We start from the raw sequence: 22,196 nt of genomic DNA, 5'->3' as shown, positions 1-22,196 counted from the left end.
GTATTTTTTAAATGACCCGTTTCCATTTGCAAGTCCATGTAAATTTAATCTCTGTATTATGTGCCTAAATGAAGACCTTTTAAAAGCATTAGATGTCGAGTTGGAATAGTTATCAGTTTTAACTTGGAGACTGAATTGCTTAAAAAAAAAGAAGAAAAAAAAGTACATTTTCTACAATGATTGCGGTAAAACGTGACATTTAGTGTTTTTTTGATGCTTCAAATAGATTATTTTAAAAATCCAGTGTAGACAAAGTAAACAAGTTAGGGTTGTGTGAATTAAATACATGTGAACGTACATGCATTGATTGCAGCTAGGCACGTAGTCAGGTTTGGTTAAGATAGCTGTTTAGATTATAAAGGCTGTTTTTCTATTCTGCTAACACAAACGTAAAATAAGAACTACTAAAAGACTTCATAAATTCAGTGAACTAGATGTCTTCAAATTCAAAGACCTCTGGTTGAAATTATTACAGCACTTCCCTTAATGAACCTTCATTAAGGGAAGTGCTGTAATCTAAATACAGCAATACACCGTCACATATCAAATACACTTTGCTCAACAACATGCACGATACATAATAAACCACTGCTCTATCGCCAGCAGAATAACATTAAAAATAATAATCACAATAACAGGCATTGAAATATTACAGTGAAAATACAAATTGTTACACTTTCAAGTTCTAAGCAAGTTACAAGCTTACCAGTGCCATTAAACAATAAAACAAACACACTTTTTTTTTTTTACTTGAAATATTACAAATATATATATTCATGTTAGTTCAACGCAGAGTTAGTCTTCGTCATCCGGGTGGCTATTGTAAAATAGAGTTACAGCATTCTCCAGCCAGATTCCACATATAGCTACGGCAACTTCATTAAGGAATCTAAATACAGTAATACGCCATCATATATCAAATACACTTTGCTCAACAACATGCACGATACATAATAAACCACTGCTCTATCGCCAGCAGAATAACATTAACAATAATCCTCACAGTAGGCATTGAAATATTACAGTGAAGGCAGTTTTATGAGACAGGTATGTTTTATATAAATTTAAAGCAAAGTTGCCTGTGTTAATGTTTATATATGGTACGTGTATTGATTTGGTTATTATCAAACAAGCAAAAAAAGCCTTGCATGTTTTTTGCCCCTCCCAAAATGTAAAACAAAAAAACTCCCGACATCATAGAAAATCTGTGTTTCTCCTTGTTATTCTGCAGCAAATGGATTCCTATGATTCCTGCTACTGAACTACATAATCTAATTGGTAATGCGATATGAAAAGGAGGCCTAAGTCTGCTTTGCGTTCATATATATGTAAAGGCCGGCCCTGGTCTTGGATTGCAGGCCCTGGACCGGACTGAAACAGCTGCTTAAATCTAGGCCGGCCCTGGGCTGCCTTTTCTTTTTTGGAACGTTCACATATGAGAAAAGGCAGCCCTGAAATTGCAAGTGTGAACGGGGTCTTGGGCTTATAGTCCTCTTGATTGACTCATAATTGATGTTTGAGAAGGTTTTCAAATGAGGAGACTATTAGTTACAACTTCAAAGTAAACCAATTGCCCAGGTGAAGAGACAAGAGCTGTAAGATGAGGAGTTACTTGTTTGGAAACACAGAATATTTTCAAATAAATATTTTATAAATGTAATCTCAAATATAAATATATTTGTCTGGGCTACATTAAATTATCGGTGCTGTTGGTCTTAAGTTGCTGATTGTATCACAAGGCAGTCATTTTTAATGTAAGGTTTACCTGATTGATAATAGTAAAGCTCCTGTAAGTTGCGTCAAATGTCATTTACAGTGTATGATTTGGGCAATCCTGATTTTAGATCAAAATCTTATAAGACTTTCGACTCCACTTGCTTCTATGCTATTCCATAGGGACCCTTCTTACAAAGGAAAATAAAGGCTCAATGAAGGCTTCACTTTTTTTTAAATAAAAGAATAAACACAATCTCCAGGGTATTAATGTTCCAGCCAGGTTTATTAATACTCACTCATTGTTGTAAATTCTCTAAGGAAGTTCACTTGCATCAGTAAGTGAGATGGGAGCAGTGGGGATCAGATGACACAAGTGAACGAATTGTAAGAGCAATTCTCAAACTGTTTATAAATGTCAGCAAGACCTACAGGGTGTGTTCTACTCTTGCATACTTTCTGGAGTGCATTTTAATCAACTATGCTGTATAAAAAACATCTTTAATTGTGCATCATGCTGTTAATTGTAGAATTGTCTGTGGCATACTGAAAGAATGCACAGAGGTTGTTTTGTTTGTTTTCTGATTTCTTTTTAGGGGTTTAGTGCTGGGAGGGAAACTTTACTGAGGGATTAACTGGAAGGGTACTACTGTGAAAAAAATACTCTGTATTACCTAACAGCAAAATCAAGGCCTGGCTTACAGGACATGCACAAGGGTCTATTTTATTTCTTATTCCCAAGATGCACAAGACATTTTACGTAGAGCCATTTTAGTTTTCAGGTTACAGTAGGTTATATGTGGATTTCTCTTCCTTCTCTGTTCAAAGAAATAGTCCATTAATGCAGAGTTTAAAAATAGTATGTTTTCATTATCTGGAAGAGAGGATCGGAGCGTCAATATAAAGACTGGGATGTGCCTATTGCACAGGAAGAGCACTGCTGCACTCTGCTGTATTGCTAGATGAACTGCATTTGTCATAATATCTTGTTTGAAGTGTCTGTGTATATTGCATGTACGTCCACAGGTTTTTTTTAGTGGGCTTGCTATTCACTGTGGTTTTGCAACCCATACTCCCGAAATGCGAAAAATGTACTGTGAGGTGAGCGATCATTCCAGGGAAAAAAATCAGGGTTGGGAACAGGGTTTGTATAAAATAATTCTCGTGATGCTATTGTACGGGGGGGGGGGGGGGCACCAAGGTTCAGAATCCATACTTGTTTTCTTCCCTTAGGCTCAGAGTACTGATAAAATCGATTTATACTTTCAGTTGTGTTTCTTTGGATCATATTCCATAAATAAATAATAACTTGATGGATAGGAAAGCAAGCCTTCTCGATTGAGAGATTTCTTCACTGAATGTGCAGAAGTTTAAACTTCACCCTTTTTAAATTTGATGTGATGTTTAGCTTATTCTGGTTTTCCAAAGGACTGTTCAACCTAAGAACATGCTTAAAACAGCCTAAAACAGGCCTTAAAGTTTGGTGCAAAAGGTCTCTACATGTTGTGCTCTGAACAATCAGCATCTGTTTGGGATGCTTACAGTATTAAAGTGTTTCTCATTCATCCCTTAGCTGAAGCTGAGCTCTTGTTTTACCTACACAAGCCTGCTGGACAGGTGAAAGAGAACCATGGAGGACCGCATGCGATGGGCCAGGATTCGATGGCAGAGACTAGTATCTGCTGAAACCAGTTACAGCAGAGAAGATGCATTTTCCTCCACAAGATGCAGCACAACTTACCAGCCATCCAAAAGTGGAGGCAAACACAGGACTGTAATCCCCTGCCTTGCGCGGTTCAAGGAGGAGTACGAGAAAGTATCAAAGTCTTACATGAACAACAGCATACGAACAACAAAGTACACACTCCTGAACTTCATTCCTATGAACTTGTTTGAACAGTTTCACAGGTATAGTAACAACACAATTCATTGCTGTTCATGGTGGCTTTGCACTCTTACATCACGGAAAAGTGTTTTTTAACTCTGTTTGAAGTTTAAAATGCAGAAAATGAATGCAAGGTGTATTAGCAGTTATCTGGATTATAGTTTAAACTTTAATAATAGTATTGATTTATATGATGATGAGAAACTGGGAGCTTTTCATTGTATACATGTTAAGCTTGTCTGCCCGTCCATCTGTATGTCTTGAATTTTGTATTTCTAGCTGTGAAGGGAGGTGTGTGTTGCTAACATACTTGTTTATTTCAGGGCTGCCAACCTTTACTTTCTCTTCATTGTGGTCCTCAACTGGGTCCCTCTGGTAGAAGCCTTTCAGAAAGAGATTACAATGATTCCTCTGGTGGTGGTTTTAATAATCATTTCCTTTAAAGATGGGCTTGAAGACTACAGACGATACAACTTTGATAAGCAGATAAACAACATTATTACCAAAGTATACAGCAAGTAAGTGGTTTAAACAGTTTAATTGGTTTACTTGTGTTTTCTGTGCATAACATGATGCCCAAGGGGCTACAAGGCAATAAAATTGAGATGCCATTGGATCTGGAGGGTTTTTGTTTTACAGTTTAGACTTTGTTTAGTTTATAATATTGTTTTTTGTGCCATTACTGGAAATGACAGTTGATAACAAATATGACCGATTTGATAAGTGTCAAAAGCAAAACCAGGACAAGAAATCTAAGTAACTTTTTTACACCAATTGCGTTGAGAATCTGTTGTTGGTGACCATGTGTCTACAAGCTGTTGAGAGGTGGAGTAATATTGCTTCCAGTGGTATATTATTAACAGACTGGAACACTGCTGACACAGTCTGTCACCCATGTCACGTGAAACAAGTTCAAGATTAGACGAAGCAGGAAATTACTATGTTGTTCCAATAGACTGTAAGACACAAATTAGCTCTTTAAAATGGCAATGAAGGAAATTTCCAACTTCCACTATGAATGGAAAAGAGAGAAGAAAACAGCTTCTGATAGGAAAAGAATTGTGGACTCCAGTGCACGGAACAAAGATGTCTCCAAATGGATGAAGAAGAACTATTCTGGAAACAAGATTCGGACCAACAAGTACACTTTTTGGTCTTTTCTTCCAAAAAACCTTTTTGAACAGCTTCACAGATTTGCAAATATTTATTTTATTTTTATTGCTGCCTTGAATTTTGTGCCAGTCGTGAATGCCTTCCAGCCTGAGGTCGCAGTGATTCCCATAGTTGCTGTTCTCCTGGTTACTGCACTTAAGGATCTCTGGGAGGATAGCAGGAGACTCAGGTCTGATAGCAGGATCAATAACTGTCTCTGTCTGGTATACAGCAGGTACTGTACAGTGTGTTTGGTATTTTGTTTAGCTTCATCAAACTTTATTGATTTAATGCTGAATAAATAAACTGTGATGATAAAATGGCCTTTTTAGGTTGTCTTCTATATGCAAAGTATTACCGCTTAACAACTTGAGTAAAAATGTATGGCCTTGCAAAAAAGGAATGGGTGGGGGTTACTACTGCTTGCTGAACTGTTGAAACTACAGAGGAAGGGACTGATTCACAGTCACATATGAAATAATATGCTCTTGCATTTAAGCAACTATTGTTATAGCCCCAGAATATATGTGCATGCATACACACAACGTGGTGTCCCCATGTTGAGTTTAAATTAGCTGCCATATATTCTAATTAACCTTAGAACTATGGGGTAAGTGTCCTGCTGTCGTCACCATGGTGACATTATTTCGCTAACCATGTTTCATTTACTTACCTACCAGGTGAACCATCTGTATATGAGTGGAATTTCCTCTAGCTAAATCAACAAACTGAATATAATCTAGAGTACACAACTTCCTTATTGTCCTTTATGGGTTTTATGGTTACATAAACTGCATTGGTTGCTCTTGCCAGCAATGAAACTTTAGAAATGATTTTGTTTTTCCTGACTAAAGAAGTGAATGCTAGGCACCTTCTATAAGCAGCCCTCTTTTGTTCAGCGCCACCTTATTTCAACCCTTTGGTTTGAGGCAGTGGAATTTTAATGTCCAACACAATTCAAATTAGGTAAATACTAATCTAATGAATGAATACAGTAGCCTTTTCTTAATGCACTGTGCATGATATGTTGCTGGTATATTTTGTTTAATACTAAATATTTGCAGTGAGAAAACGAGAAAATAAATCTGGCAAACGTAGGTTGTTTATAATGGGACCTGAAAAGTTGTACGAAATTTTCATGAGATTGAAAAATTCTTTCAACAAAGAAATAAATCACAAGGTCTAGCAGTCAATCTCCAAATATATACTGATAATATTTACTCAAAGGGTTATACAGATTAAATGGACGACCAGAACACAGTGCTTGTGGGAAAAGAGAAAGACTTACTGTAAATTGTAATGTGTTTTTTTTCAGAATGCTGTGTACTTTTCTTGCAATGTAACCTATATAACACTAACATGTATAGTTATTGAAAGCCTTTCTTAAAACCTAACCCAGCATTTTGAAAGCTGAATGTGAAGGGCCAAGGTCACTAGTTCCCAATCTGATGAATTTTCAAAGAATTATTTGTCAGAATTATTTGAGGTTGGAGATGAATATAGGGTGGGTAGTTAGCTACCAGAAACTTACAGTAAGCTCTCTGCACAACAGAGAATGTCACTCAGTCACTGTGTTAGCCAGCTTCTATTCTCTCAATGTGATTCCTGTTTGGAAGTTTTAAGTACAGCTTGCATTCCTGCTTGTTCACCTATCCGCTGTAAGATTTGACTTGATATTTGCCGTTTACATCTGATATTGTTTAGCCTGTTTTTGTGTTTGTTTAACGATGCTTTACTTAATTATTGCCAAGCTTTTTGTTTCTATGATCTTTTGTCTTGAACAGACTATGTTTTAAAATACATACATTCTGCTAGATGACTTGTGACCTGGCATGTTTTTTGCTTTAAATAAGACTATGTATCAGTGGAGAACACACGGCAACAAAATGTTTGTTTGCATGGAGTCATCAGTGTCTCTAGGAAGTGGTGTGTATAAAGAGCCAGGATAGCAGAGGCATGTCCCTGCCAGGGGATATAGTGGAGGGGGTGCAAGTACACTTAAGAGTTTGCATATATCTAGAGAAGCGCTAGTACAATTGCATCAAAAGGACCTTTTTTAGTACAATTGATAATAGCCTCAAATTTGCACCTCTTTGTAGTATTGTGTTGAAAATGTCCATTCCTTCCTTTTAATATCCCATGTATTGATAAAAAAAAATGTATCAGTGGGTTTAGGTTGTGAAAGAGGGACATACAGGATAAAAGAGGAGGCTGGGTAATGTTGTATATTGTTTAAAGAAAATAAAAACCGAAAATCCAATAATACTGTAGAACAGTTAATGCAAACCTCTTCAATAATACTTTAGAAACGGCCAATGCAAACCCTTTCAATAGTATTATTTATTATTTGTTTATTTTGCAGACGCCTTTATCCAAGGCGACTTACAGAGACTAGGGTGTGTGAACTATGCATCAGCTGCAGAGTCACTTACAATTACATCTCACCCGAAAGACGGAGCACAAGGAGGTTAAATGACTTGCTCAGGGTCACACAATGAGTCAGTGGCTGAGGTGGGATTTGAACTGGGGACCTCCTGGTTACAAGCCCTTTTCTTTAACCACTGGACCACACAGCCTCCTGTACAATAATACTGCAGAAACAGCGAATGCAAACCCTTTCAATAATACTTTAGAAACAGCTAATGCAAACCCTTTCAATAATTCTGTAGAAACTGCTAATGCAAACTTCTTCAATAATAATGTAGTACAGCTAATACAAACCCCATCAATAATACTATAGAAACAGCTAATGCAAACCCTTTCAATAATACTGTAGAAACTGCTAATGCAAACTTCTTCAGTGTCTAATTTGCAGTGTTGTAACACACTATGATCATATTGTTGAAAATATACAGTATACCTATTTGGTTAAGGATTTTTTTTTCTATTAGTTTCATGGTACTTTATTGTGATGCATTTGTAATATTCCAGGAAACACCACCAATTTGTTGATAAATGCTGGAAGGAGGTCCATGTTGGAGACTTCATCCGACTCTCCTGCAATGAGATCATTCCTGCAGACATGGTTCTTCTCCACTCTTCTGATCCAGATAGTATCTGTCACATTGAAACTGCAAATCTGGATGGAGAGACCAATCTTAAGCAAAGACAGGTAGTGAAAGGATTTCCAGAGCAGGTACGATGGCATGGTTTTTGCAATATTTTTTTTAACAAAGCATTTGCTTATTCATACTCTGTTTGTCCTATACCAGAGAAAAATGTGAACCAGTTTTTTTTTTTATTGATTTAGTATTTCTTACTTTAAATACATTAGGGAGTTGATTGACATAAGGAAAAGCACCAAGTTCTGTTACAAATATATTGATCTGCTTTGTTTACAGGGCTTTGAAGTGAATCCTGAAAAGTTTAACAGCAGAATTGAATGTGAAAGTCCCAACAATGACCTGAATCGGTTTAGAGGCTTCATGTAAGTAGATTTGTTGCATTAGGATTCTAACTGTCATTGTTGTTGTAGGGTTGTGGTTCAATTTCTTAAAATTATAACATTAATTGTTATTGTCATTTATTAAGGATTTATTAATAAAGTATAAAGACTCAAATGATAAGATTACATTTATTTGATTCCAGTACAAACTTACATGTTTTAAACTTCTGTTACATTTGGTTATGTAAGGTGGTCAGAGCTATGAAACTCTCACTTCATCTCCACTCAGAGCTATAAAACCCTCTCACTCCAGTTACTGGTGCACTTGGTATACATGATCACATTTCTTTATTATTATTATTATTATTATTATTATTATTATTATTATTTCTTAGTAGCAGTATTAGTATTATTATCGATTTACTGATCAATCACATATAATTCTATTATGTATTATAAAAGTTATTTTATATAATAAATGCATGTGGATAGCATTCAGTCTTGACATTTGTTTTATATGCTATTTATGCAAAAATATGGAAATGACTTGTTCGCAACATGTATGCAAGACCCAAGAGTAAATATCACGGCTGTTCTGCAAAATGGTATGAATACATTTGAAAGTATCTTCATTGTAGAGTACCGTATCTCGTGGCAAATTGTTTGGTTCTTTATGTGATGCTGCGTGGGGAAGAACAAAGTTTCTAGCTCGCTATTATATAAATAAAGATACTCAGACAGAAACTGTGTTTGCTGAATTTGTTTTAGGGAACATCCTAATAAAGAACGCGTTGGCCTGTATAAAGAGAACCTGTTGTTACGAGGGTGCACGATAAGAAATACAGAAGCTGTTGTTGGCATTGTTGTCTATGCTGGTAAGTTTTTTTTTTGTTTTTTTTTTGTTTTTTTTTTAATTCTACAATTATCTGTACACCATAACCATTGTAGACATGTGTGCCCTATATCAAAGGGAGATTCCAGACTGACCTATTATGTGTTCATGTGGGAGTAAATTGCGTTCAAACACCATGATTTATGATCCAAGTAAAAGCCACATATATAGAGTCAAAACTATGTTTTGTTTGTGTGCAGGATTCCTGTGAATTCAAAGTGGTATCGTGATGAACTTAAACCGCTTCTCTGAGTACCTTTTTGATTTTGTGATGCGTGATTTAAGAAATGCTTCAGCACTTCTTAAATCGGATTTCCTGCACAGAAACCCTTGACAGATCTTTTCCTGTTTTTAAAAGGACATGAGACCAAAGCGATGCTTAACAACAGCGGGCCTCGTTACAAACGCAGCAAGATGGAGAGGAGGCTGAATGTTGATGTCCTATGGAGTGTTGTTCTACTTCTCCTGATGTGCTTGACCACAGCTATAGGTAACTGTAAATTAAGTACTGCATATAAAGGGGCCAGACCTATCTTTGACGATACTGAAGGATACTGGCAGAATTAATGTTGCAACTGTAATTGTACCCCTAAAGGGCAGCAGTGTGGAGTAGTGGTTAGGGCTCTGGACTCTTGACCGGAGGGTTGTGGGTTCAATCCCAGGTGGGGGACACTGCTGCTGTACCCTTGAGCAATGTACTTTACCTAGATTGCTCCAGTAAAAACCCAACTGTATAAATGGGTAATTGTATGTAAAAATATTGTGATATCTTGTAACAATTGTAAGTCGCCCTGGATAAGGGTGTCGGCTAAGAAATAAATCATAATAATAAAGTGCAGATTAAAAAAGAAAGAAAGAATGTATACCTGTCTGAAGCAGTGAGGTACACCTCATGTGCTTTTTATATGTGGGGGAAATGTATGATATAAAATCAAGAGAGCCTTTTTATAGTAACCAAAAAGGGTGAATCTTAAATACTGGGCGACCATGGATTTACATTTTGAGGTGGCGGTTGAGTAGTGGTTCTGATTTCATTGTCACTTTTGAATAATATTCACTGAAAGAATAGCAATCCAAGCTGCTGTAATATTGCTTCTTTTTTGTCTTACTTAAGGACATGGGATATGGTTGAACAGCTTTGCAGATGACCCTCCATTTGTTGTGCCAGAGCCTAATGGGAACCAAACTCATCCAACATTGGCAGGCTTTTACATGTTTTGGACAATGATCATTGTGCTGCAGGTGTTAATTCCAATATCCCTCTACGTGTCTATTGAAATAGTGAAACTTGGGCAGATCATTTTTATTCAAAATGACATTGACCTGTACAATAAAAAACTGGATTTGTCCATCCAGTGTAGAGCTCTCAATATCACAGAGGACCTCGGCCAGATCCAGTACATTTTCTCTGACAAAACCGGCACGCTCACAGAGAACAAGATGGTTTTCCGCAGGTGCAGCATAGCGGGCGTGGAGTATTCTCATGATGACAATGGTAAGATCAGAAAGAGAAGTGTAGTGTTTCTGTTTTGTGTTTTTCCCCAGAAACATGAGATGTTCAAAATGAGGGCTTCATGCCACAGCCAAACTCTCCAATTCTTATTGGACACGAATGTCATAGAATGCTGTGCTAGGGAATTAAGCTACAGTACTAGTGAATTCGCTGCTTGTGTGAAAGGTGCTTTATAATGTGTTTATGTACAGTTTTTTTTTTTAAATGGTGTATTCTAAATAAGTATGCTTGACATCATGCTGTTTTTTTCTGCTTTTAAAAAAGTAATAAGCAATGTTAAAAGTCCCTTGCTGAAGCTTCAACAACTGGTTACATTTTATAACAGGAAAAAGGCTGGAGCTGTACCAGGATGTTGACTCGGATGATGAGGAATATCAGACTGGAACTCTGAACGCCAAATCAAATCTGAAAGCGCAGAGCTGCAAGACACTGAGCAGGCCTCGGAGCTCTTCCCTGAACACCCGTAACAGCTGTCCATCTCTACCTGTAGGAGATGGGCAGACAGATGCACACAGCCCTCGTCACATAGCTTTCAGTAGCAGAATGGTTAGTTTTGCCTTTTAGACTGGCGTTTTCTCAGTTGAGGAAAATATGCATTCTGATTCCTATCTTCTAGAAAATGTAGAGCCGCATTCATGTTCACGATTCAGATGTTGTCAGCTCTTTGCACTCTGTTCTGTTGCAGCTGCACTATGAGTTATTCTCTACTGGCTGTTCCTTTCTCCTAAAGACAACGAAGATGCAATTTTGCAACTATTCATTATGGCTATATTTTTTCTACAAATAGCAAGCCTATTTTTTCATTGATTCTGTAACATTCTGGCCCATGTGTTTTATTATATAGAGGGTTATTTACCGTAAAAACTGTTGTACAAGTCGATTTTCTAGGCATTTTGCATGGCCCTTAAAAGGGGGGAGCGACTAATACACCGGTGCGACATATGCGCAGGTGTGTGTAATATTAAACCACTGTACCAGTGCCACAATGGGATTACTACACACAGCCACGGGTATGTCTCACACAAACTTAACTGTCAACAACCCGATTTATTTGTTCAGGATCTATGGCATTCAGTTCATGTTGCTAGGTAGAAACACTAATCCACTGATCTAATTAAAAGTTGTAATTTCTTGACTGACCTCAAGAAATTAGTGGTTAAAGTTCTCAATCTTCGGAATATGAAAACATCACAGCTATACTGCTTCACTGTCAACACAATAGCTGTCCATCTCTATGAACATTTGTCAACATTCAGATTGAACCCTGGGATCTGTAACAAACAGCTATTGGTTAGAAAGCCGAGTAAACTTATCAAGTCTTCTGTTCATTTTAACTGCAATGCTGTACTAATGCAGGTGACTTTGAGACTGGATAAAGTAGGACAGTCGGACAAACGAAAATGCTACTCAACAGGTTTGAAATTGTGCGTTGTTGAATTTGCCGAAATGCATGGCAATCGCAATGCTGAAAAACAGTACGTGACTGGAGACGAAACAAAGACAAACCTAAAATGGCAAAAGAAAAACGAGCTGATAGAGAAGGAAAGTGTTCATGGCCCGATGTAGAAAACATTTTGTTTGAATGGAGTGCTTTGAATACTGTAACTTGTCCTACATGTCTGTGCAATGCAGTGGTACACTTGTATAGTATGTGTGTGGTTATGGTTCTGATTAACAAAATGAAAGTATTTGTACAGCTGGAAATTCAGGTGTGCAACACTAAAATGTTTTGTTTACTGGTTATTAGATGGTGCCCTGTTTTGCTTTTTTTTAATTTAATTGATACTGTTTTAATACTTTTCTTTTAAATTTGAATTAATACAACAAATTTGTAAAAGCTGATGCAGCTGGAACTATTGTCTGATTTTGGAAAGAAATGTTCAGTAAAGCAAAGAAGATAAGTTCTTTAACTTGTTTGGGTACATGATAAGCTAAAATAAAATAGGTTAATATGGATGTGTGTGGGATATATAACTTGATTTTACTCAATAGTTTTTAATTTTTTAGAAATTTTGAAAAACTGAATAGTTTCTAGAAGTTCAAAGAAAAGCAACGCTGTAAAATTATTAATGGCATAAAACGTTGCAAGCAAGGGTTATTTTGAAACTAAACCTGTATCTTTTTTTCTTTTGTTAGTGTTGAGCATGTAGGGAAACAAGTGTAAAAAAAAAAAAAAAAAAAAGTATTTTAAACACAAAAAGGTGTTTTCTTAAAATTGAAGTCTCAAAAAGGGAGGAGCGGTTTTTACGCCAGTGTGACCTATACTATGATTTTTACAGTAATTTCCCAACGTGTGCATTTTATACATCTGACTGATCTTTACTGGTAAGTGGGTTTCGGGGTATTTATTGAGAAAACGAGTTTGAAGACAGCTAGGTGACCTGCAGTCAGCTTGCAATCTATGTTAACACAGACCTCGGTCATCTAGGACAGGGAATCGGAGGTTGGGAAAAATCCTGAAGTTAACAGTTAGCATCATCAGAAGGTGATGAATATGATAACATATCAATATTTAAATTCAAACATGACATGAGGACACTACAGAGAATAATCCAAATCATGTTCTTGTTTTTTTTTTCTTTACAGGAACAGAATGTGGTGCCTGACCCTTGTCTCTTGAGGAAGTTCAGTCTGATCTCCTCACCCTCCCTCATGCTTGGTGAATCTTCTGGAGGTGGCTCTCTAGAAACAATGTACATTGTGGACTTCTTTCTTGCTCTGGTAGTCTGCAATACTGTTGTGGTGTCTTACCCTAACCAGCCAAGACAACAGGTATGTTCCAGTTTGGCATACAATGTGTGTAATGCGATTTGAAATGTATAAAATTGTGGATTTTTGTAAGTAATACAAAAACGATGTTAATAATAAACATTGAAGCATATGATAATGATTGAGGCATCCACACAGGTAGACCTGCCTGTAACTGTGGACATCAGTATTTTACAAACTTGTAGGACTCAGACTCGACCTTGTGTGACTTGGACTCGAACATTTTGGGCTCCGTGACTCGGAGATATTAATGACAAGTCCTTTAATATTTTCTATTACACAAGTAATATTACAGTTATTAGGAAACTGTGCACAATAAAAACCCACACAATAAAACATTATCCAGTCACTGGTTAGCCCTGTTGTCTTTGCAGCCAATCATTGTAAGAATAAGAAATTGGAAGCGAGTTAGGTTGCAGTGTAAATACACGCCCACACAAATCCAACTGCAACCATTGCAGACCAAGTTTTGTTTTTTCTTTTTTGCATTAATTTTTATAAGGAGTAAATGTCAGCATGGTAAACAAGCAAGTAATTTGACTTTTACGAGCCTTTCTTACTACTTTAAACCGTGTTAAGTTTTTTAAGCACTATAGAAATGCATTTCTAAAACTGCATTCTTGAAAAACACCTAATTTGATTTTGTTGCGCTCCTTGAATCTCTGGAATAATAATGTATTTGTTTGCACTGAAAACAATAGAACATTGGTCATCTTAATTGAGTTTACTGAAAACAAAAACAAATGAAAAAAGAATAATCATATAAGTTATAATCATACTTTTAGAGCTTCTTCATTCATATCAGAAAGTTGCAGTGTGATTAAATATTCTGTGCTTTGCTTCTAATCTCCACTCGTTCCCAGCACACGGCATCACTGTTTTCAAGCAACGTCAATGAATTCACCTGGCAACGTCAGTGTAAAACTAGGCACTAAAGTCTCAATCGAAAATTGCCTACCAGTATGAGACATTGCCTTCCAGATATGAGACAAAAAAAAACACACACAGAATAACTTAATACCGCTTAATTTATCAAAATGAAAATAATTTAATGGATGCGAGAAAAAACACATTAACAATATGCTGTGCAGTGTCAACCTAGAAATCTGTCTGTGTGAACTTCATTTTGTTATTCCATTATGAATTTACACAAAGGGGAAATCCATAAATATATGTTTTTTGTGTAAAAGATAAATACATTTATCTGTAATCAAATGAACTGAAGCACAATCTCGTAAATGCATCATTGTATTACAGGCTTAATAAAAGTGCAAATGCAATGAAAGGGAAACATAACATTTCTGTTTTGCAAAACAAATAATAAAAATAATATTTGATTTACTATTTTAAGAAAACTGTATATATACAGTTCCGGCAATGTCTAAATCAGATTGGCAGATTTTACCCGAATTGAAGTCAGTGGACTTCTTGTGAATTGTTTTTTCTTTGTAGAGAAATGTTTCCAGTTTAAGTTTGCCAAAAAAAGTAATGGTAAATGTACCTCTTTTTGACAATACGAAAACACCCATCAGATTGCAATTGTTTACACATGTACCAAAATCTGACAGCGTACCACTTTCTGACATTACACAGGTCAAGTTTTGGTTTCACGTACCACATTCTGACGATGTACCACTTTCTAACACTACACCGGCTCTATAGTCCAGATCACGGCTTCTATCAAAGTGAAAAACAACGTCCACAAACTTGAACTTGAAGCTTATCTATAAACTTCAGATACATTCAAACAGTATTCCAATTCCAAAAGAAAAGAAGATAGTGATAGAAAAGTTGAAAAAAGCATGCAATTAGAATAGCTAGAAATATATATATCATTTTTTTTTTTTGTATTTTTTATTTTTTTATTTTATTTCTGCATTTTTCCTAAGGGATATTAGACAACATATGTTAGGTAAACTGCCCTCCCCACTACCACACCACTAGTTGATTTGAGTTTGTTTCAAGGACTCTGATTCGGACTCGAGACTCCAAGTCAAGGACTCGTGACTCGGACTTGGACTCGAGGTTTGAGGACTTGACTACTGGTATTTTAATATTGAAAAAAATGAATAAATAAATAAAAGTAAACTGTTTGTGAGGTTCTAAAATTCAAAACCCATACTAACCACCTTCCTGTTCCCCCTCTTTACAGACCCAATTCCCAGACACTGTCCGAACGCCCCTGAAATCCCTGGAAGAGATGAAGCAGTTATTCCAGAGGTTCTCTGTTCGTCACTTTAGCACTCCTTCCATCCTAAATGGCACGGACTCTCTGTCAGACAGTCCCAGCAGCTTTACAAGCAGACTTAATATTTTTAAAACCAGGACAAAAACACCCACTGAAGTCAAAGAAAAAGAAGAAAAGGCGTCTGGATCTTCTCAAAAAGACAAGCCTAGTGAGAACCAGTCACCTTGTAATACACAGTACCAGCCAGAGGCAAAGGAAGCTGCTGGCAGCATTCCTTCTAGAATTGAATCTCCCGCTACGCAGCCCGGTGCTGGGGAACTGATTTATGAAGCAGAGAGCCCAGATGAAGCTGCTTTAGTCCACGCTGCGAGAGCCTACAAATGCACTTTACGAGCTCGGACCCCTGACCAGCTCACAGTCCAGCTAGCTGCTGTTGGAGACTTGAACTTTCAACTTCTGCACATTTTGCCCTTTGACTCCGTGAGGAAGAGGATGTCTGTAGTTGTCCGGCATCCAGTCACCGGTCAAGTTGTTGTTTACTCAAAGGGTGCAGATTCAGTTATAATGGATCTTTTGGACAGCTCACCCAAAGGTAGAGTTTAGAGGACACTGTGCCAGTCAATAGTGTTATACAGGGATGGGTGGTCTCTTTCAGGTGACTGTTGGGTGGGTGGTGGTTAATGGGCTTTTCTTTTTCGTTTCTTGTCTAAAATTTCTAGATTGCTTACACCCAATTGTTCTAGGTTTTGAATGGTTCTAGTACTCCAAGATAGTTACTGAGGTAACAGTAGTTCTGTTTCTACTCCTTTCAGTTCTAAGAAATGCTGACTTTTAACTCCTCCTTTTATTTTGCAGATGATATCCAAGAAAAAATATTAAGGAAAATTAAAGAGCAAACACAAAAACATTTAGATGACTATGCCAAGGAAGGACTACGCACGTTGTGTATAGCCTATAAGGTACTTTTAGGGTTCTAAATAATCTGTATAAAACCAAACATTGTCTAACAGCTGAATTACGATTAAGCATTATTTATACCATTCTGTGTGTGGAACACCAGCTAGCTTTTTTTCTTTGTTATTGGAAGGTACTCAGTGACGCTGAATATGAAGAGTGGTTGAAACATCATTTCTTAGCAGAGACCAATATTGATCACAGAGAAGAGCTTTTGCTGGAATCTGCAGTTAAACTGGAAACCAACCTAATATTATTGGGTATGCTGCAATTCATTTTTCACCACAATTATAGTAAAGGTATAGTTTTATAGTGAAATATTTTAGCACTTGACAATTTTATTAACATAATTGTTAAATGGATTGAAACAGGTAGTGTAATTACAATATTTTGTGCATGAAGATTTTTATTTTTTTTATCAGGAATATGGCGTTACACAATACCAGTGGTAGGGTAGCTAGCTGTTGAAGATCACAGTAGAGTATCTTACAGATGCCAGAGGCTGTTTAAAAGGCAGGGTTCTCAGGAGAAGTGTACAGAAAGAGGTTGAGAAGAGAAGCTTTGCTTGAAACTAGAGACACTGAAAGAGACAGGAAGGGGAAAGACTGGATGATTGCAGGTACAATTGGAACATAAGAGAAGAACACAAGCAGGAGAGGACAGAGACAGGAAAGTGGCAAGATAGTGCCTCTTTGATTCGAAGTAAGTACTGTAGTTTTTTGTAACACATAATAACAGCATTTTTAATGACATTTTCTGGCGAAATTGGGTTCAACTAAAATTACAAAAAAAGCAACCTATAAGCACTGTATGATGTTGCTATGTGCTCATTGACCTGTGTTTTGTTTTGTTTTATTTTGCAATTTTTTTTTTCTTTTATTGTGTCAGTTGTATTATAAGTTGAAAATTGTCTTCCCTAGAAAGCCATCATTTAAAATGATGCTTCTAAATAGTTGCTGTATTAAACTAAAATATGTTTAAGCTACTGTAATAGAAATCAGGGACCATTTTTGGCCATTCAAAGACTATAGTAACTATCAACGACCGCTTTGGGTTGTGGTTGCTTTTAAGTCTGACATAAAAAAATCTAACCCTAAGTGGATCTAGCAGGGCAGGAAAGTCCCAACGTGAACCCACATTAGCACTTGCTGCACGGATTCTTGGAGGGGGTTTGTCTTGCATTAGTTATCTACTTTTCCATATCAAGCTAAATAGAGTGTACTATCCTCTATATAACACATTGTTTGATCCCGTCTTTATGCAAGGTGCCACTGGTATAGTGGATCGCCTCCAGGAAGGTGTTGCAGAGACCATCGAAGCATTGCAGAAAGCAGGGATAAAGATCTGGGTGCTGACTGGGGACAAACAAGAGACAGCCATCAACATTGCCTATTCCTGTAAGCTGCTGAGTCCTCTTGATAAGGTCTTCACTGTGAACTGCAATAGCAAGGTTAGTGGGAGGTGAGAGGGATTCATGCCGATGAGATTTGTAGAATACAATGTAATTATAGCAGCATTTGAAGGATTGTATAAATATCACCGTATTCCTTCAAATTTAAGACGCCCTCGAATTTAAGACGCAGCCCAAATTTACCACCCTCAGTTTTGAGGAAAAAATAAAACATCAAATAAATATGCATTTACAAAGATACAACCTCAGTTACGCTGTTGTATCATACAAAACTGACACGAAACAGTGTTGTTGTAGATTAACCACAGAGCTTGTTTATCGTGCTGCACACTGTATAATACTTAAGATGGGTCTCTGTCGTACACACAACACCACTCACTTATGGCATCACACATCCCGGCAATAGCAAGCATGACATCAGGCTACATGTAACCTAGCAACCACAACAGCCAGAACCTGTTTTTCTCCCAATTTGTGAACTGTGGTATTGCTTAGTCTGTCTCGGCAGTAAGTCATGTTGCTGCTTGTGTATTCTGGTAGACGTCTTTTGTTGTTTTTTTCTCAGCAGTAAGTCCTGTTGCTGTTTGTGTATTAGGCAGACATTTTTTGTTGTCTTTTCTTAGCAGTCAAGTCACCTTGCTGTTTGTGTACTCTGGTAGTCATGTCTTTTGTTGGCGATTTTTTAATACACTCATCATAATACTGTACTCTAATTTAAGACACAGGCTATTTTTTCAGAAGCAAAAAATGGTTAAAGCACATTTTAAATTCGAAGGAATACAGGTATTATCGAAATGGTTAATACAATTTCAATAATATGAAGTGATGCAGTATTCATAGCTTCCTTCTTTATTAACACTGTTTATTTTCATAATGTAAATTGGTGCCCTCTGCTGCAATACACCAACATATGTGTATGTGTTACTGGAAATTAGTTTATTCTTTTTTGTGCTACTGTAAGGTTATCAGATATGCAAGGGTAGTGCCATTAAAATGTGTGCTTTCCTGACCACTTTTTTTTTAAAGGGCATATTTGCTTGTATTTTAAACCCCTACCTATCATTAATTTATTAGTTACCAAAATTCTAACTTGGATTATATCTCATTATTTCCATTGTTTTCAGGACTGCTGTGAGGCATTGCTTAATACACTTATAAAAGAAATCAGAGAAAGTGTCCCTGGGCCCAGTGGAGGGCCAGTGCCTGGCTTTAGCTTGGTGATTGATGGGAAGACACTGGAGTATGCTTTGCACGAGAGCCTGGAGGAAACGTTCCTGGAACTAACCAAGCAGTGCCGAGCAGTCGTGTGTTGTAGATCAACCCCACTGCAGAAGAGTCAAGTGGTCAAGCTAGTGCGAGACAAACTGGATGTCTTGGCTCTTGCTATAGGTAAACATACCTGTTTTTCATTAAAACAATGCTTTTGTCCTATAGTAACCCTGGTAAAGTTTGAAGTCTGCTTGTATCTTGTGTCTTGATATCTGTATGTGTAAGCAGGACATAACATGCTTTTAACGATGTAAAAATGAATGTACAAACTTGTCATTCTCTGTAGGTGATGGTGCCAATGATGTCAGCATGATCCAGGTTGCTGATGTTGGAATAGGAATTTCAGGACAGGAAGGCATGCAGGTATTTTGACACAGTTAATTCACCGGAATTGCCTTTAATTTAAACATGCAGTCATTACACAATTTACCAAGTATCGTGTTAATAGGAATTTACAGTGCTTTCTCTTTCTTTCAGGCTGTGATGTCCAGTGACTTTGCCATATCAAGATTTAAACATTTAAGCAAGTTACTGCTTGTCCATGGTCATTGGTGTTACACAAGATTAGCCAATATGGTTCTTTATTTCTTCTATAAAAATGTTGTAAGTATAAGGTGGCATACCTGAACCTATGTGGAATTGACTGCTTTTTCAATACTTTTCCCAACTAGGATGGATTTCTCTGTTACAAGAGGTATAGTGGATGTGTTTGTCCAGGTGTCTGTATGCATGTCACTTTGGAGTTTCTCATCAAAAGAGAACTGCTTATATGATAATGAAACTTGGTTGGAATAGTATAAAATTCTGGGGAAAAATGTGCAACTGCTGCTAATAGACACCATGGTTATTTGTACTTATTTTTTTAATCATATACAGTATTTGCCAATGGGGTTACTTTTATACCAATCGTCTTCTATGTCCTGTTCCTTTTCTAGGCCTATGTGAACCTGCTCTTCTGGTATCAGTTCTTTTGCGGGTTTTCTGGGAACACGATGACAAACTATTGGATTCTCATTTTCTTTAACCTCCTCTTCACCTCGGCACCACCTATAATATATGGGATCTTGGACAAAGATATTTCTGCTGAGACACTCACACAGCTGCCAGAGCTTTACAAAAGTGGTCAAAACTCTGAGGTAATGAAATATGATGATGATGATGACAAAATATATCATTCATAAACCAAATCATATCAGCAATACATGTTCTGTTGTTTAGAAATGTCCCCAAATTGCTTTTAAAGGTGCCTGAAAATTGCTTTGTGTTTCACTGATTAAAGGAGAGTAACATTTTCTGCTCATGTTCTCCTTACAGGCCTACTTGTCATCCACTTTCTGGTTGATAATGTTGGATGCATTTTATCAAAGCCTTGTCTGCTTCTTCCTTCCATATTTTGTAAGTATATTTTGGGAAAGATGTTTGTAGAATTTTACAAAAAGTAGGGACCAACAAGTACTTATTAACTGAAGGTCTCTCAAAATGAATTCCTCATTTTGTAACATTTAACACCAATGTATCTTCTTCAAGAGAAAGTTAAACACTTGCTGCCCCTCTACATTATGCCTATTTTCTTCATTAGTTTTAATCACCAAGCACTGAGAAAGCTGATTTAATAGCTCTAATGAGCCTTTACCATATAGTGGCAATACCAGCAAAGTTTTTGGTAAAACTGCAGATCAGTGCACTCAGGAATTGGTTTTCACTGCAAGTGTGGTGAATTGCATTGACAGTGGTTGCATCCTGTAATTCAGAATTATCGCAGCCATAAAATGATGACAGTAATAACCCATTTACTAAAAGTATCAACATACAATATATTCCAGTGAAATTATGTGTGGTCCAGTGGTTAACGAAAAGGGCTTGTAACCAGAAAGTCCCTGCTTCAAATCCCAGCTCAGCCATTGACTCATTGTGTGACCCTGAGCAAGTCACTTAACCTCCTTGTGCTCCGTCTTTCGGGTGAGACGTAGTTGTAAGTGACTCTGCAGTTGACGCATAGTTCACACACCCTAGTCTCTGTAAGTCGCCTTGGATAAAGGTGTCTGCTAAATAAACAAATAGTAATTGAGCTAGATGTAAATCTTTGAATTGTTTGTTAGTGGATTCTTTTGTTGTTGAAATGTAATTTCTTTTTTTACAGGTGTACGCAGATTCTGATATCGATGTCTTCTCTTTTGTTGTTGAAATGTAATTTCTTTTTTTACAGGTGTACGCAGATTCTGATATCGATGTCTTCTCTTTTGTTGTTGAAATGTAATTTCTTTTTTTACAGGTGTACGCAGATTCTGATATCGATGTCTTCTCTTTTGGAACGCCTATAAACACATCTGCTCTCTTAATCATTCTCCTCCATCTTGTTTTAGAAAGTAAAACCTTGGTAAGTATCACATGAACCAATAGAGACTAATAATATTTTGCTAGCATTGGTTCCTTCAGGAAAATGTTAAAATAATTTAAACTGGTGGCACAGTTTTATAATGCCATAACTTAATTTAAAAAAAAAAAATCATAAAAGATGCATTTTTAGAAGGAATGGCTTGGAACAGAGCCATTGGTCTAGAAACTACTCAAAGTGTCAGCAAGCTGAAGGATAATATAATAACAGTACAGAACAACTGTCCTCGAAATTCTCTGAAAACTGCCTTTCCTGGAGGTGAGACTTGTTCTGCCACGCCTGTCTTGTACTAAACATTAGTTTAACACCTAGCATTTGGTAAGCTTCCTTGGATCATTTTGCATGTTCAAATTTTAAAATTTTCAATTTCAGACTTGGATACATGCCGTTATCCTGATTGGAAGTGGACTATTTTACTTTGTGTTTGCTCTGATCTTCAGTGCCACTTGCGTAACCTGCAACTCTCCAGCCAACCCTATCGGGATCATGGAGAAATACATGTCTGATCCAGTCTTCTACTTGGTCTGTGTTCTGACTACCATCGTAGCACTTTTGCCCAGGTAAAGACAAAAACACAATAATCATGATGTCCATTTGTAAAGCCTTGTCAGTGTTTCATATCTCATTGCCAACTAAACCTCAACCCAGTGATCGCTTTCACAAATGTACT

At 36.9% G+C, this 22,196-nt stretch overlaps 1 protein-coding gene across 4 annotated transcripts in view; it reads left to right on the top strand.

Annotated features, from left to right (window-relative positions):
• Positions 1-22,196, top strand: part of LOC117408733 (phospholipid-transporting ATPase VD-like) — a 34,197-nt gene that overhangs the window by 10,428 nt on the left and 1,573 nt on the right. For all 4 annotated transcript variants that reach the window (XM_059006340.1, XM_059006344.1, XM_059006333.1 and 1 more), the window contains 20 exons: positions 3,287-3,621; positions 3,922-4,116; positions 7,682-7,886; positions 8,092-8,177; positions 8,904-9,010; positions 9,386-9,517; positions 10,142-10,522; positions 10,866-11,086; positions 13,127-13,312; positions 15,462-16,089; positions 16,353-16,456; positions 16,585-16,711; positions 17,717-17,901; positions 18,987-19,251; positions 19,418-19,494; positions 19,609-19,734; positions 20,067-20,267; positions 20,446-20,526; positions 21,404-21,508; positions 21,899-22,086. In XM_059006340.1, coding sequence (XP_058862323.1) covers positions 3,344-3,621; positions 3,922-4,116; positions 7,682-7,886; positions 8,092-8,177; positions 8,904-9,010; positions 9,386-9,517; positions 10,142-10,522; positions 10,866-11,086; positions 13,127-13,312; positions 15,462-16,089; positions 16,353-16,456; positions 16,585-16,711; positions 17,717-17,901; positions 18,987-19,251; positions 19,418-19,494; positions 19,609-19,734; positions 20,067-20,267; positions 20,446-20,526; positions 21,404-21,508; positions 21,899-22,086 — 3,878 coding nt within the window. In that variant the 5' untranslated portion in view covers positions 3,287-3,343. The remainder of the gene's footprint in view (positions 1-3,286; positions 3,622-3,921; positions 4,117-7,681; positions 7,887-8,091; positions 8,178-8,903; positions 9,011-9,385; positions 9,518-10,141; positions 10,523-10,865; positions 11,087-13,126; positions 13,313-15,461; positions 16,090-16,352; positions 16,457-16,584; positions 16,712-17,716; positions 17,902-18,986; positions 19,252-19,417; positions 19,495-19,608; positions 19,735-20,066; positions 20,268-20,445; positions 20,527-21,403; positions 21,509-21,898; positions 22,087-22,196) is intronic.

This window comes from Acipenser ruthenus, chromosome 2, assembly GCF_902713425.1.
Source record: "Acipenser ruthenus chromosome 2, fAciRut3.2 maternal haplotype, whole genome shotgun sequence".
Lineage (NCBI taxonomy): Eukaryota > Metazoa > Chordata > Actinopteri > Acipenseriformes > Acipenseridae > Acipenser > Acipenser ruthenus.
Note: the sequence above shows the minus strand (reverse complement) of the source record. Positions and strands in the feature narration are given on the sequence as shown.